Consider the following 12,338-nt stretch of genomic DNA (forward strand, 5'->3'; position numbering starts at 1 on the left):
TTGGAATGACCTTTCGAAAGCCCCGACCTCGGCCCTGTTCTGGACTAGACTTAACCTCCTAAGACCCAAACTCTTTCATGGCATGCATTTTTAATTTCTCTATGCTATTTGGGCTGATTGCGACCTGATGAATGTAAAAACAAAGAATTACCGTATTTTTATATATTTTTTTTTTACCTGATTTTTGTTTCTGAGAAAAATAAGATCCACATATAAAGACATTTGCGGGTTTCACTCTTTTAGAGAACAGTGGCAGTATAATGTCCTCGTACGTGGATATAAGACCCTTGTAGAGCAAAATTTAGTATTTTGGTCTAGACAACCCAAAATGTGATGTCCACATATGTGGATGCCAGGTCCTAGGGCGTTACAGCTGGGTCAATGCCAGGGAATTAACCAATTTATATCAACTCTGCCAAGAAGAGTAGTCAAATATTCAGCCAGAATTATGCCAGAAACCTGTTAATTGGTTGCATTTTGTCAATGTGCAGCTAGCTAAGGGACAGTTGACCAAATATTAGTGGGGGTATACAGTATGTATATATTTGAGCTTGTGTGCATGATTGTAATATTGTATGCATTACAGAAAATCCAAAATAAATGCAACTGTCATCTCTTATCTTATCTGAAGAGCTAAGTATAGAGCAGGAGCTAGGTGCTTATTAGCTTAGCTTAAACTGGAAACAGTGCTAAGCTTACTAGCCTAAAGATGTCTCGTATTGCCTCTAAAGTTTAATAATCAACATTTTATATTTTGTTTTATTTAAGCCATATACTATTGGTGTTGTGAAAAATGTGTTTTCTTTTGTTATGACTTCTTACAAAAATCATTTGGTAATTTTAAGCTAGCTTTTTTTCTGCCTATCAATTTGTCCGAGTTTAAGCTAAGCTAAAGTAATTGTTTCTAGGGTTTAGGTCTATTTTTATGACAGGTCTAAAGATATGTATTAACAATTACATTTTGACATTAATGGTGTCTAACATTCACCATGAAGACAAAAAGATATTTGAACACAAATGTGAAAATATTTATTTAAATGGTTAATTAAAACAATGGCACAGGAAGAATACACAATATTTTCATATATTAAAATATACATTTCTCTGACAATTTACAAAAGTTTACAGCTTACAAAAATACTGTTTCTGTTGAAACACTAATTCATAAATGTTTATTTTACGTCTTATTCCAACTGCTTTGAATTGCCTTAATTAGTCCTTACTCTCTAGGAGGTTAGTGCCAAATAATTAGTGCCACTAACAATCAGGTATAAACCAAACCTCAGAATGATCACAAATCACAGTTTAGCAAAAAAAGCAAAGCTCCCAATTAAACATGTTAAAATTGCAGAGTTATTTAGCTGTACTTATTTAGGTCTTGCTTCCATCTTGGTTTACTCGTCTTTTTTTTTCTTTCTTTTGTAAAACTTCATAAAATGGACATGTCAGTCTAAAAATGTATTACAGCATGATTTGAGCCTTTTTGACAAAAATAAGATTTCGAAATGTACCTAGTTACTGTAATTTTGAAGCCCATTTCTCCTTGAAAGGAAATCACACAGAGGGGGGAAAAAACCAATCTGTAACAGAGCAAAAGTAAAAGTAAAAAAGATGTTGGACTGCTTCTATTAGATAGCCAGATTAAAAATCCTCCTACAAATGAAGAAACTTGGCCATTAATTTTGCAGGTGATCATCTGCCGTAATCTCACAAAATCCATCTAAACATCCCGTTGCAAAGATTGGCAACTGAAAAGACTCAAAACAAAGTGGGAAAGGAGACGATATTGAGAAAGGAAAAAGATTTAGCTTTTACTAGTCAAGCTGCATGTTATCTGGAGGATTCATGTTTTATTTGTACATGCATAGCAAGAGGTCTTTAAAATATTTGTTCACGATCAATAACAATCCACTGCGTCCACCTTTTCTTTTTTTCTGTGTATTTTCCCCCAAGCTTTGAAGAACTCTAATAGTCTTTTAGTGTCCTTTCTGTACTTTTTTGTCATACAGACAGTCTACAAAGCTTTTAGGTTTTCAATCATTTAGAAATCTTTGTTCCGGGTGAAGAGTCTGCATGAATGAAGGATAAGCAGGAGAAACTGTATCTGAGCAAAATTCTGGCTCCCCTCCAACTGTTGTTTTTATTCTGTGGTACTGCAGGCATCGCTTCTTTCCTCTGCACCATGGCAGGGACATGGTGCTCCAAAGGGCCAGACCTCAGCAACTGCACCTCCCACTGGGTGACTCAAGTGGCACAAAAGGTAAAAGGAGAATTTGTCGATCACAAAAATATAGCAGCAAACAACCACGTAACATGGCTGCGATCCAACATACAGTGGTAATTTCTGACCTCGTTCCCTAGCATGGTTTATTTTTCCAGCACAGAACTTTTCAAGTGTACACGAAACTTTCAAGGGTAACTAAAATGCTGTTTGGCAGCAGAAAGAAATGAGCTAAAGCATCAGGAGTAAATGCCAAGAACTGCAGTCTGTTAGTGAGAATCAAAGAGCCATGGTTTCTTTCTGCGGTGACATTTATGCTTTGATGTCATGCAGGTAGAAATGTAATGTAGATGTGCAGATAACAGTTGCTTAGATGCACAGGAATGTAAAACATAGCAAACCCTGAAGAAGAGATTGTTTCTCTTGAAAAAACAAAAACACCTACAGAATCCTGCAGGTTCAGGCAGGGTTTCAGTCTATTGTTGAAAGACATCTTGGCTAATGAACAGCTGTGTGTTTAAAAAAAATCAAAAACAAAAAAACAGTAGTAAGTGAAAAAGTGTTGGATACGCTTTGTTTTTACGCTAGAAACACAGCAAAATGACGTGTATTAGAGAAAGTATGCACACTGCATTAAAATTGGGGTATGCAATATGTTTTCGGCATCACTGGACTAAAATCCATAATTACCTTTCAGCATACTCCAGTTTAGAGAGGGAGCTAGACTCGTGTTCCTCATCTGTGTGGAGTCTTTGGAGACCTCATTGGGTGAGGAATACTAAGCAGTTACAAATAGAAGTCAAATGCAGAGGTGTAATAGGCTTTAAAAAGGAAGAAAAGAGGAATTTCAGCTGGGAAAGTGAGGTCCGAATCCCGTGTTTGGACAAAAGTTAGCAACACTTACAGTTTCTGCTTCTTCCAGAATTTTCATCATTCAAGTTTTAATGCAACATGTTTTTGTATATTTTTAGAAGCATTCAGTTAACAGTATTTTCCCTCAAAGTAATGCACAGAGATAGAAAAAAAAAAAAAAAAAAAAACCCCAACAAAACATTTTTCATCTTACGCACTGTTGCCAAGTCAAAAAACTCACACAACTCCATTACTCTCAGGCAATTATACACACTGCTAGCCTTGCTATGACATATAATAAGCAGGAGCTTTAGTTATCTGTTCTAAGCTTTGCATATTTGCTCATTAAAAAGTGAAACTAATATGAACAGCATTTAATTGGCTGAATTGGCTATATAAGTCCTGATGTTAGATTTTATTAAGATATAATTGCCAGCGATGGTGGGCCTTAGAGCTGCAATGCTTCTGGTCTGTTGACACCACTGTAGTACTTTTTAGTAAGTGGGGAGATATTGTAATGTAGCTACAAGATACTTCTGATAGCCCTGAATTATATTTTGGAGGCTGAATGGCTCAAGGATTAATGGTATGTTGGTTTTGCATTAGCTTCCTCTATTTGAAGTTTAATTGGCGGCGGCACTTCAAAGTCACATTTGATTGATGTCGTTGTTGCCGCATTTTAGTGCAAAAAATTGATTCGTTTGTGGCAAAAGACACGTTGAACACTTTATATAAAATATGTACACAGTATTGTAGTGATTCTCTGTTTGGAGAGAGTACTGCTGTGCATTTAACAAGACATAGTTATGTTATAATGTCCTTGGTTAATCATACAGTCACCATGAGTGCATTCCGTCTGCACACAAAGACAAATTCCTTCTAGACTTGCTGTGAATTTTCAGATGTGTGTGAGAGATATTAGTCCAGGTTCATATTGCATGACTCTGATCTGAGCGCTGCATCACTGACACTTCACTGACACCCCCATGTTTCTCCCCGTGGTTGTTTTTTTTAGATCCGAAGCGGCGAAAATGCTGCAAATTTAGCCAATGAGCTGGCACGTCACACACAGGGCCCGGTGTTTGCCGGCGACGTCAGCTCCTCGGTGCGCCTGATGGAGCAGCTCGTGGACATCCTCGATGCTCAGCTGCAGGAGCTCAAGCCCAACGAGAAGGACTCAGCTGGACGCAGCTTCAACAAGGTGCTGTGAAAATCCTCCCTGGCCTTTTCCTTTTCTGACCTCTCGTTAAACGTTGTCCCTGTTTTGCCCCGGTTCTGTGTCAGCATGACTCAGGACATTCATTAGCAAAACACACACACAGATGCACACAAGCCGCTTGGCTCTTTTCTTACATGCACGCATGCATCATCCAAACACGCGCAGTCTGAGGTGAGGGGGCTAGGGAGGCAGGTCTAACCCTGCGGGGGAAGCTCATTCCTCTAGAGTTCCTTGGTAATTACCAGCGTTGGAAAACACAGGCTCACCTGGCAACTCCACCTTTAAGGAGCTAATGGCCACGAGCCCCCAACCAGCACAAAGAATAACTCTTCATTGCTGACAAGTGTGGAGGTGCCCCCTCCTGGAGCTCATGCAGGTGCTCAGTGGAAAGAAAGCAGGTCTGAGACAAAACTACATCTCGTTGCTGCTGGCAGTCCCGTGGCGATTTGAGTGACAGTTTTGAAAAATTACATTGTTATTCAGACTTTGGAGCAGTTGCTGTGTAAACAAAGTGATTTTGAACAAAAAAAACAAAACAACCAAAAATGACGCCCATTGTTTGCGCCCATGTGTTCAGACAGCTGCACCGCTATTATTTGAAGATAAGAGCTAACAGGTTTCTTACTGCAATGCCAATATTGTTGCGGTGATTGGAACAATTCAAAGGCAACAACAACAACATTCAACTTAAAACTACTTAAAAACTGTGACGTCCTGTCATAGAGCTGTTGTTTGTACCTGCAGTTCTGCAGCTGCAATGAAACACACTTTCACTCTCGAGCACACCAGGGGTGAATCTGACAGAGAAATACTACTACCGTGCCTGATTTTAAAGTCACTCTTTAAACAGCCTGCTTGGAATTGTGAATATAATAATTTAGTTATCCTTCCTTTGATCTCGTTGCGCTTCTCCACCAACAGTTTCCCCCCCGTCTGAGCACTTCAGCCATGCACACATGTATTTGCAAGACCAAGAAAACTCAAAATCAAGATCTTTTTTTAAATTCCTTGCCCTGATTTATAGAATCTGGCTTTCTTATGATTAAAGAAATCAGGTTAATGCAGAAGGCAGACTGAAACCTGTCTGCCAAATGATTTCCATGCCATACTGGAATAAATAGACACCAATGGATGCCAGTAAAAGAAGGAAAAAAAAAAAGAAGCCTGAACATCTGAGCCTACACACATGGGTTTGAAAGTGTTTAGAAGAAATGTATTGATATACATGATTTGCAGTCAAAAAATCTGAACTGAGAACCCCCCCCCCCCCAACAAAAACAGAACGTGGTGCTTTCGGCTTCACACAGCCATTTCCTCCAAATAAACAAGTAAATGGCGGCGTCCACGGGCGCAATCTGGACTGCGTTGAAGAACCATTTCTGGTTTCCTGTGTGTGCTTTTTTTTTTTTTTTTTTATGGTTGTAATTTGGACACAAGGAACATTTTTATCTCTTTGTTTCCAAATTCTGATGCAACGATATGTGAGTTTCTCTGGTTTGACTCAATTAGAAAGAGACACCAACCTATTTAAAGCCAAGAGCCTAACAAAGGGGTTTTAAAGAGAGCTAGCGCTGTATTATTTTCTCCATGACAAGAAATACAAATGACCTCATCCCACATTGTTTGTCTTCCGAATGTATTTTAAAGCGTCACTAATGGGGAAGCTTCAGAATCTGGTCTCAGCGTTTTTTCCTCACTGCTGCTTTGCGTTTCTCGTCTCTCTCCCCTCACTTTGACTTGATCCAAATTTATACTTAGTATTCAAACACAGCTCCCCTGAAAAGCACTTATTACTCTTTGGGTTATAGTTAATAGACCTGTGCCTTTTCTTCTTTTCATTAACTCTGTAATTGATGGTAAGTGGCATGATTTAATGCTTCCTGTTTTCTTACCTCCTCTTTCTTCAATCCGTTTCTTGCACTTGATCGTCTGGTTGTGTGGAAAAGCTTCAAAAAAGGGAGAAGACATGCAGAGCGTACATGAAGGTATAACTGCCAGGCTTTCTGCATTCCTTTTTCACCCTGATCCCTAACGTCTGACTTGCAGCATGCCGCACTGTCTGTCTTTATGTCTTTGATTATTTTGTTACAGCGTGTGCCTGCTGATGTGTTTGTACAAAATGCGGCCACTTCCTCAGATTCGACTGTCTGCTGCCCTGTCATTCTGTCCATCTGAGGATGCCGCCATCCATATTCTTCTTCACTCGTAAATCTTCCCTTCGTTTTTTTTTTTTTTTTACTTTCTCCTCCTCCTCTGCCTCTCGTCCTCCTCTGCCTCCGCCACTCTTTTTTTTTTGCCTCCCTCCATCTCTTCTGTTGTCGGCTCTTTACACGTCGTGTGAATAATTGCCTTCCCACGGTTGTAATTGCACCTCCCTGTCAGGCAGAAGTGTGATCAAAGTGGCAATGTGCTCAATTTTCACTTGCTTATATTGTACAAATTCTACTGTCGCCATTGCAAATAATAATAATAATAATTTTTTTTTAAAAAACCTCTTGGCCCCTTTTTGATTTATCTGTGGGATTAATTTCCAACCCCATTAAATATGTTTGTGTTCCAGTCTGATCTTTGCAGGCTGTCCACCAGACATTTTACTTAGTGGAGTGCAGTACTGTTTATTTTCCCGGGCTTGGGTCTGCTGGAAGACAAGGCCGTGATGTAGACACATGGAAGAAGATGCACTGCATGGTGTTTAGATTTTGTGTCAGTGGTGGATTGACACAAATATTCATGGTGCCCAGCGGTTGTATCCCAGACTCTAGCTTTGCCGGAAGTACAATGGTTTGTAAAGATGGGCCTCTCCTTATGCAGTTCCTCCCATACACCTCCTGCCTGTATTTGGTTTACATTTAGCACTGCAGCTTGAAAGTATGCATTATTATGGTCTGTTCTCCCCATATACTCGAATACCCTGCTAAGTTAAAGCAGCCCCAGCCTCCCAGAGTTAAGTAGTAAAACCTTTAATCAGCACTGCCACTGTTGTGTATTTATGACTTACTGAACAAGCCAGTTGCAGACCAGGCTCTGTCCATGAATCTGCTGCAGCGGTGTTTTTAAACATAAAAAAAGTGTTATATTGTGTTGCTAGTGGTACTTGAATCACCTGTTGTTGTTGTTGTTGTTGTTTTAGTTTGTTTTGTTTTTTTTCCCACTTTTTCTGGAATGCGCTAAGTCGTCCCAATTCCTGAAATCTGAGTTTAGAAATCTGGTTGCTCCAATCTCCTGTCTGCATGCCAAAGTATCCTCGGGCAAGATACTGAACCTCAAGTTGTTGCATTCATTGAAGTATGAATATGTGCGAACGTTGGATAGAAAGCACCTGAGTGTAGAAAAAAGTGCTTGTGTTAATGGGCGAATGAGGCATTGTGTATAAAGCAGTTTGAGGGCTCAAGTAGAGTAGAAAAGCCTTTTATACAAGAATTTACTATTTAATTGAGCAACATGCTGTATAAATGCTGGATTTCAAAGCATTTTGTTTTTTTCCATTATTGTGTCACAGACACTTCTGACCATGTTTGGCCCCGTACAGATTTTTCTTTCGGCCCTTACCACCATGTCGTCACCTGGGCTGTGCTGACAAACTATTCTGTAAGACACTTTCTGCCAAACAAATTGTTTCACAGTTGACGTCAAGAGGTTTGCAAGCATTTTCCACAAATGACAAAAGAGGAAGGGCAGGAAATAAAAGCAATATATTGCAACATCTGTCCACCTTTATCTAAACACAGTGAATATGTGCATGCTGTGTAAAGCCGGGGGGGTGGGCTATTTGATAGTGATGTTGACTGGTCCCTTCTACCTTCTGGGCCCTGGGGCATTGAATCAGCTGCACTGTTATAAGTTATGTATCTGGTTTTTCATTAAATATCTTAAAACAAAAGTCTGAGCTCTGTGCACAAGCACAGAAAGATGAGGAACCTACAACTAACTCCTAAATATCCAGAACCTAACATTGCCATATTGAGCACATTGGCATCCTGGCATTAGCAATTAGCTTAAAGCTAATGTGGCTGTTATTTTATTTTTCAGTGTCACTGATCATCGTCCATTGCTGTTTAAGTCAGAGCAGCTGATATGGGCAGCCACAGGGGCTCCCCTGGTGGTTGCACTCTTGTGATTTGTAAATTGACCACCACCCAGGCATGAATTAAATCAGAAGACAGATTCTTTCTGTGCTACACAAATTGGAGACAGACTTTTTTCCCCCCCTTCTTTTGGATTTCATGGGTCCTTTGAGGATGGCTTACCAGGGGGCGGGAGAAGACCATTTAGTGTCTGTCTGGTTGTAATGGCTCCAACCCCATAATCGCCACTTCTCTCTCTCTTGCTCACTCTCCCTCTCTCTCTCACACACACAGACACACACACACACACACACACAGACACCACACACACACTTAACTCCTGTCATAGTCACAGTTGCCTGCAAGGTTAGGGCCACAGAGATTGATTTTTTTGTGCTTGGACCCAAGATATAAAGACATGCTGAGCACTCTGTCTGGATGCAGCCATCACTGCTGCGGTTAACATCAGCTCGGTGGTTAAAACGTTGCGGTTAATCATATATTGGTTCAGACTTTGGTTGATTCCTTTTCTTGTTATTCCAAGCAAATGGATAATCCTGTCCTTGGTCAATTAGTGTTTTGGATAATCACAGCTGTGACTAATTGGTACAGTGAGCAAGGGCTTGTTTTGGTTAATTACCGTTATTGTGGTGGGTCTTGCTGTGGGTAATGGCACCTATGGTTAAATTGTCACTCTGATTTATCACACCCAGGGCTCGTCTAGATCTGTGTACAAATGTCTGTCTTTTTTTCCGAGGGGGGTTAAGAAAGTTAATGATGTTGTTTCTTAATTGTGCCAGCCAGGAGTCATGAACTCACCCTGCCAGGGTCAAAGGAAACTCTTGTTTTATCAACATATGATACTTTTTGTGTTTTGTGGAATGTTTTGCTCGCATGCTGCTTATCAGAAAGCAGGAAATGAAAGGATTGCCATTTAAAACAAGCAGAAATCCCACCACCCTCCCCTTTCTCTGCTGTTTTCACTTGCACTACTACGCCGAACACGGATTTCACGATAATGCCCTCTTTCCTCGAGGAAAATTGTATCCAAGTCATTATGGTCAGATCCTGTTATGGAAATAAGAGTATTGTCCATGGATACGATTGCTCTTTCTTTTCTTTTTTTTTTGGTTTGTTTTTTGAAAAATAGCTGCTTAAAGCAGGAAGTGCAAATGCAGCATTCAATGAAGGGGGAACAAAACCCCAAAACATTTGGTTTGTATTTCTTTTTACCCTCAAGGATGTTTGCATTAACATTCAATAAAGATTCTGGCCCACGAGAGACTTCCCCAGATTAGCTTTATTCTTTTTAAACAGAATATTAAATAATACACACTAAATATTCCATCGTCATTATTATTTTGGCTACCCATGGCTTTCTCTGACCTTCATGTCTTCAGTTGGAATGATTTTGCTTTTGTTATCTTTTTTTAATAATAATTATTATTATTTGTTTTCCAGTCCCTGCTCTTTGTCATTAAACTCAAGTTATGATTTGGGGGTGGAGGGAGTGCAAGCTGACAAATTTGTCTTGTCTCCATGGATACAGGCAATTGTGGACACTGTTGACAACCTCTTGAGGCCGGAAGCTCTAAAATCCTGGAAAGACATGAATTCCACGGAACAAACGCACGCCGCCACGATGCTGCTGGATACCCTGGAGGAAGGGGCGTTTGTCCTCGCGGAAAACCTGATTGAGCCCGCCATCGTGAAAGTTCCCGCAGAGAATATCCGTAAGTTCCTCTCCAGTAACTGAGAAAACCACATGTGCACATCCATCATTCACAGTCTGTGATGTTGATGGCTTTTCTTTTTTCTTTTTTTCCAGTCTCAGGGAGATAGTTTTAAACACAGCGGTAAAAATTGTCTCACATTCAGGCAGCTATTCTTTAAGAAGAGCATCATTTTGAAAATAGCCACATCTCATCTCGTTTCACTGACGTCATAAGAAAAGATTTGACTCAAAAAAAAGGGGAAAAAAGCTAATTTGCCCTCAAAGGCAGGCACTTTATTATCAACATGATCTCATTCATATAAGTCAGCTTTGTGCAGTGAACTGTCATATTTCTACTCGCATCTCTTTGTTTCTATGGTTATGGTCCTCCACTTACCCTTTTTGTCTTATACCTCATTGATTTTTAATCTTTTTCTCGCATTGTAAAGTCACCTCATTGAATGGGTGCTGCCAGATGAACTGTCCAGACCTCTTGGGGGGGAAACAAAGAAACCAATTGAATGGCACTGCTCCATTCACATGGCACTCTATCTGTTCCCTCTAAGCCTTTCCCATTAATAAATAGTTAGCCAAACTGATAAGGACTAGTTGCTCTGTCTTTACCAAAAGCACTGATTAACACATTGTGTAATATGTTTCACATTAGCCATTTAATCACCGCATTCAGACAGTTTTTATGAGCTTGTCAAGTGCTTGCTTATCTGCACAATATAGATAATGCTCCAGTGAAGAAACATAACTAAATATGACAAAACCTCAGAGAACAGCCTACCTGACCTCTCTTAAAAGAGTCGAAAAAAGCCGAAAATGATTGTTGATTCTAATTAGCAGTTTCCTCGAAGCTCAAATGGCATCTCCGGGCGAGTATCAAGGGCAGGGCGAGGGGAAAAAAGGGAAAGAGGGAGCTAAAAGGTAGATGATGGGTGGTAGTGGTGGTGGGGGGAGCAGCTAGAGAACAATTCCTCATCTCCGTCTGTCAGAAGCCACCTATCTGAGGAAGTGAGGCCGTTTCTGATGGGAGGGAGTGTGCTGATACGTGTGTCCTCCTGACCCTTTAATAATTTCACACATCAAAGGGAGCACCACCCGGCAGCTGGCATACCAGAGAGAGGGGCTGCAGGAATTTGGAGGATTTTCAGAGATTTGCTCGTCGAGGCCCAGAGTTATCTGAACCCACAGGGGAAAGAAAAAGTAAAGTAAAAGCTCAATGATATTTTTGATCCTATGAATATTTGACATTCATGCCGCAGTAGGCTGCGTGCTTGAATTTGCTCATCTTCTATCGTTGCCCTTGTTGTTATTTTTTCTTCTGCTCCTGCCTCCAAGGCTTTCACAATGCCAGCCAACAGCTTAGTGACATGGTTTTTTAAGTAAATGACACTCGACGGGGTTTTGCCAATAAGACTGGATTCTGTTACTGGTACAATGAACCTCGAGTCTTTACACATACCCCACTGGGCCTGAGCGATAGAGTTCTATTAAACACCATGTAATGCTTCTCAAGTGTTGCCTATGAGTAATACATCTCCTCCTCTCTCAATCTCTCTGTCGCTTTCCCTTTTACCTCGGCCATCTCTCAGTGTTGGAGGTGTGTGTGCTAAGCACCGACGGGCAGGTGCAAGACTTCAGATTTCCACAGACGAGCAAGAGCGGAATGACTCTTCAGCTGTCTTCCAACACGGTGAAAGTCAACAGCAAAAACGGTGAGAGAACGTCACCGCAGAAGAAACACCTAGCTGATCAGATGGTTCGATGGTAGTTCATAACCATGTCCTAATTATAATAGTTGTTTTCATTTGGGTAATTAAGTTGGGATAATACCTTAAAGTGATTTTACGTGCTAAGGCATTCTGAATCGGATTAGTAAGACATTTGTGAAATATGCTCATTGATTTATTTATTTTTTGCCGGGAGTTACAATGTGAGTCTCATACGCTGCACTGTATGGGGTAATATAATCAGGAGGTTATTAGCTTAGCTTAGCATAAATCCTGGAACGAATTAGCGATGCTAAAAGGCAATGCTCCTTGGATATGGGTCAACAAAAACAACCGTTGTTTAGGTTTCATGTGTTTGTGCATGTCTATGCTGAAGTATTGCTTGACCTGTTTGTTTTCAAAGGGTTTTTTTTTTTTTTTTTTTTTTTTTTTTTTTTTTTTTTAATTATATGTGTCATCTAGGACTGCTGGTTTAGCTTACTGGGTTGAGCGGTTGACTTGTGTGCTGCAAGGCTCATGCAGATGCCTG

At 40.3% G+C, this 12,338-nt stretch overlaps 1 protein-coding gene across 8 annotated transcripts in view; it reads left to right on the top strand.

Moving 5' to 3' along the window:
* The window catches only part of adgrl2b.1 (adhesion G protein-coupled receptor L2b, tandem duplicate 1), an 89,245-nt gene that overhangs the window by 55,354 nt on the left and 21,553 nt on the right, over positions 1-12,338 (top strand). For 6 of the 8 annotated variants that reach the window (XM_006786401.3, XM_035906026.2, XM_087832624.1 and 3 more), the window contains 5 exons: positions 2,160-2,260; positions 4,089-4,274; positions 6,239-6,277; positions 9,906-10,089; positions 11,672-11,794. In XM_006786401.3, coding sequence (XP_006786464.2) covers positions 2,160-2,260; positions 4,089-4,274; positions 6,239-6,277; positions 9,906-10,089; positions 11,672-11,794 — 633 coding nt within the window. The remainder of the gene's footprint in view (positions 1-2,159; positions 2,261-4,088; positions 4,275-6,238; positions 6,278-9,905; positions 10,090-11,671; positions 11,795-12,338) is intronic. The other 2 variants (XM_006786403.3, XM_006786406.3) reach the window with 1 other exon arrangement.

This window comes from Neolamprologus brichardi, chromosome 18 (assembly GCF_056152115.1).
Source record: "Neolamprologus brichardi isolate AB-2024 chromosome 18, ASM5615211v1, whole genome shotgun sequence".
Classification (NCBI taxonomy): Eukaryota; Metazoa; Chordata; class Actinopteri; order Cichliformes; family Cichlidae; genus Neolamprologus; species Neolamprologus brichardi.